This window comes from Euphorbia lathyris, chromosome 2 (assembly GCF_963576675.1).
Source record: "Euphorbia lathyris chromosome 2, ddEupLath1.1, whole genome shotgun sequence".
NCBI classification, from domain to species: Eukaryota; Viridiplantae; Streptophyta; class Magnoliopsida; order Malpighiales; family Euphorbiaceae; genus Euphorbia; species Euphorbia lathyris.
In genome coordinates, this window is record NC_088911.1 from 26,641,484 (window position 1) to 26,645,950 (window position 4,467).

At 32.0% G+C, this 4,467-nt stretch overlaps 1 protein-coding gene across 1 annotated transcript; it reads left to right on the forward strand.

Moving 5' to 3' along the window:
- The first annotated feature begins 2,181 nt into the window (after positions 1-2,181).
- Positions 2,182-3,050, forward strand: LOC136220359 (ethylene-responsive transcription factor ERF023-like). The gene has a single exon (XM_066008167.1). It carries the CDS (start codon positions 2,194-2,196, stop codon positions 2,788-2,790), a length of 597 nt encoding a protein of 198 aa, XP_065864239.1. The 5' UTR covers positions 2,182-2,193; the 3' UTR covers positions 2,791-3,050.
- The last annotated feature ends 1,417 nt before the right edge of the window (positions 3,051-4,467 follow it).

Consider the following 4,467-nt stretch of genomic DNA (forward strand, 5'->3'; position numbering starts at 1 on the left):
AGTTTATGAGAGAGGTTTTTTTTACTGTTTTCCAATCCAAAAAATTGTAAACCTTTTATGGTGAAGATTTTAAGTGACGTAAAGGTGTCGTGGTTTTTTTTTTTTTTTTTGTCTTTTTGAAGACATTTTCCATATTAAAAACTTCTTGTGTTATTTTTCTCTATTCTCTATTATTTCTTTGTGTAGGTATTGCTTTATGTTTGGTCCAAACAAATTGGTATTAGAGCCTATTTTAGCATATGGAGGATAATAAAAGAAGAGCATAGTAGAGTTGTAAGAGAAAATATCGTCTACAACCTTTAAGTACGAGGTCCCGCTCTTCGACGGAAAGAGCAATTTCACGTTGTGGCAGAACATGATTCAAGATTGTTTGGTGCAACAAATTTTGATATCACATTAGAAGATGAGAAGCCTAGCAGTATGAAATATGAAACTGACATACAATTCAAAGGAAAGCTGTCAGTACTAGCAGATTAGCTCTTGCTCCATAGATTAAAATTACTATGTTGAAGGAGTCATCTCCTAAAGATTTATGGAAGAAGTTGGAGAGCCCCTATTTGTCAAAGTCGTTGGCTAACTGAATGTGTCTGAAGACGGATTTGTACACACTAACATTCTTGACCATAATAATAATTTTAATCAATCGGTCTGTCAGTTATTGTATTTGGGAGAGAAAATTGAGGAGGAAGAGCAATTACTACTCTTGTTAGGGTCGTTGCCTAGATCTTCGAACTCGTTGATGCGAATAGTGTTAGTAGGGAAAAACACGTTGTTGTTGAATAATACGATGATGGTCTTGAAGGAGAATGAGAGAATAATAAGAGAAAATGATAACGATCCTAAAATTCTCGTAGCTGCAGAGGATAGAGAAAAAAGGGAGGAATTATAGCAAGGGTGACCGTGGTTGAATATCAGGATCTTTACCAAAAAAATAAGGGTGCTATTGAGTACTTTTATTATGGAAAAAAAGGTCACATGCAATCTCGTTGTCCACAATTCAACCAAGAGTTGAAGAGTCTATAAGGAATGATGAAGGGTAAGAAAAAAGTTGGCGATTCCTCCGCTAATATGGTTGAAGACACTGGTTTTTTTTTGTTAACTACTACGAACAATCTTATTCAAAGTCATTATAGTTGGGTGTTGGATTCTACTGCTGACATTCATATTTGTGGAGATCAAGCTTATTTTGACACTTTACATGTAGTTCGAGATGTTGGCTACATTTGTAGTGCGAGCAATTTAAACATGAAAATTGATGGTATTGGAAGAGTTCGTCTAAAACTTCACAATGATGTTGTCAAAATACTTGTTGACGTGAAATTTGTACCTAGTGCTCGATCCAACATAATTTCCTTCTTGATATTACAACATATGTAAAAAGGAAAAACTATTTATTATCTAGATGAATGCTCATTTAGCAGAACGGAGAATGGGAAGGGTGCAAACACTTTATCCATAATTGGAAACATGCAAATGATGTTAGACATTACAGTTCATTCCAATTAGTTAATCTTAGCAGCTCTACTTGATCCTTACCACGTTTGTCGTCCTCCCACAATAGCATTATTAAAATCAATTTTGATGTATCCTACGAGGCTAATGATCTTACCGCAAGATAGGGGTTAGTTGGTGGTAGGGATTTGAATGGAAACTATCTAGTTTCTATGTGCATTTCAATTTATTAATGTTCAACAATTGAAATAGTTGAGTTACCCGCAATTGCGGTTTATCTTTATTAAAAATTTTGGAATTTATTATATTGAATCTCATGCAAAGACAATTCCGTATCTACATATTTTTAGCTTTATGTTTTTTTTTCTTTATGCTCTATTTTTTTTTTCTAATTTCTTTCCCATAGAGAGGAATAAATAAAGTAGGTAATTAGCTAGTTTAACAAGAGATTTCAGAGCTGAAATTGTCTTAATATAAGATTGTCTAGTATGCTATCAATACTATCGTACTTTCATGAAAAAAACCTATCGTGGTACAGAGGAAAAAGTTATTATAAATAAAACATTTTTTTAATAATTTTGACTATTTAAAAATGGGTATTATAATTATATAAAAAAAAGGGTATTATAGAAAAGGGCAATTTAGGGATTTAATAAACAGTTACCACGTCTAATGCAGAACATTAAATATTAATATATAAGTAACTGCTGCTGGTTTGACACACTAGAATTAAAAGCCAAAATGGAGCAACTACCATACACTGAAGATGCCATAGCCACCACCCACCACCACCACAATTCCGACGCCACTCCCGGCGGAACTCGCCACCCACTCTACAGAGGAGTTCGGAAGCGCCGGTGGGGCAAATGGGTCTCAGAAATTCGAGAACCCCGGAAGAAATCACGTATTTGGCTAGGCTCTTTCCCGGTGCCCGAAATGGCTGCCAAAGCATACGACGTCGCTGCTTATTGTCTTAAAGGTTGTAAAGCCCAGCTCAATTTTCCCGACGACATAGACGGTTTACCACGGCCGGCCTCCTCCGCCCCCAGAGATATTCAAAAGGCTGCGGCGAAAGCAGCCCACTCGATGATCATCGCCGACAAAAACAGCACCAGCAGCAGCACCTGTAGCAGTAGCAATAGAGATGCCGATGATAGTCCCGGCAAGCAGTATGATAATTCCGATGATTTTTGGGGGGAAATTGAATTGCCGGAGTTGATGAATAGTGGTTTTACTTGGAGTTCTTGTACCTGGAATTTGGCCCCCACCGGAGTCGCCGGCGATCCTATGTGTCAGGATTGGGAGGCTACGCAGCAGTTCACGGCGACATCTATCTAATATGTATGCATTTTTAATATATATATATATATACAATCTAATGTCCTTATTGTTTAGTACTAATTAATTTGAGATTAATTTTTTAGAGAATATAATTATGGCATATACTACTACGCCTATTATCATATGTGCATAGTAAGTGTTACAAAAAATTCTCCACAGTTGATATATATCATATAGTATTATAATTATTATGTGCAATTTAGCTATGGATTATTTTTCTTCGTAAAAATAATAATTAAAGAACTATTTTTGATGTATTTAAGAAATATCTGGTGGGGGAATTTTGTAGAATATTCGAGAGTAAATCATTAACTAATTAATTAATTATATATATTATATTATATTAATTATTTTCTATAAACTGATGGTATTGAAACTTCTTTAATTTATCTTTGAACTTTGAACTGTAATTTGCTTATACCAAAGATATACTATTTTTTCTATAGCTAAAATAATTATATTTTAAAAAAAAAATCTTTACATTAGAGCAATTAAGAAACAGTATTTCATTTCTATAAAAATTTGATAGGCCTTCCTACCCTTAAACTTTTTTAACTATATATATATATATATATATATATATATATATATATATATATATATATATATATATATAGGGCAAAGTAAAAAAAAAACACATTGTTTGTCCTATTTGCAAATAGAGGTATATGGTCTGTTTTTTTTTTTATACAAAGCAAAGTATTTGAAATCATGATGTCTTCTATGCTTACATTGTTTTTGACAAAGTAAGCTTTACTTTGTTTTTTCCACCATTGGATGAGCTTACTTTGTCAAAAACAAAATAAGCATAGCCTAACCCTTGAAATCACATTCTTAAGTTCTGATTAAAATCAAGAGTATTTAAAAAAAAAATTTAATTGCATTTATTTTTTGGTAGGAAAAGGAAAGAAAAAAAAATACAGTAAAACCTCTATAAATGCATATCCTTAGGACCGGAAAAAAATATTCATTAAACGAGATTATTTATTTATCGATAAATGAATAAATTATTCATTTATCGATAAATTAATAAATTATTCATTTATCGATAAATATTCATTAGATATGTAATTATAGGAAATATATTATTTGATTGATTTGTAATTATCACATTAGCATAATTACAAATCAATCAAATAATTGCAAGATTCATTCAGAAGATGCTAATATTCCTGAACCAGAAGTTGGTCAATTAGATGAAGATATACAAGGATTAAGTGATGTCATTTCTAAGTTAAGAATGATATTCATTTTGGTTTAGGTGGAAAGAAAAAAAATCAAGATGCATTTTTTAAGAAGAAATGACATCTAGTTGATTGATTAAAAGATTTTGGTATATATATATATATATATATATATATATATATATATATATATATATATATATTGTATGTAATTTAATAATTATTACTTTATATTTTCATTGGGCCCTTAAGGATTTAAATATTTTTTATTACTTAATGCATTTAACGAGGTTATTACTTTAGTCCATTGGCCCAAGTCGGGACCGGAAGAATTTATTATATAATCGAGGTTATTACTTTATCGAATATTCATTTATCGAGGTTTAACTGTAACCCGGGATTAGCCTAGGGAAGCTAACCCCCACCACATCATCCAAAAGGAGAGAAAACAGGAAATCAGGAGGAGAAGAGAAGGTTGTAACTCCCAACA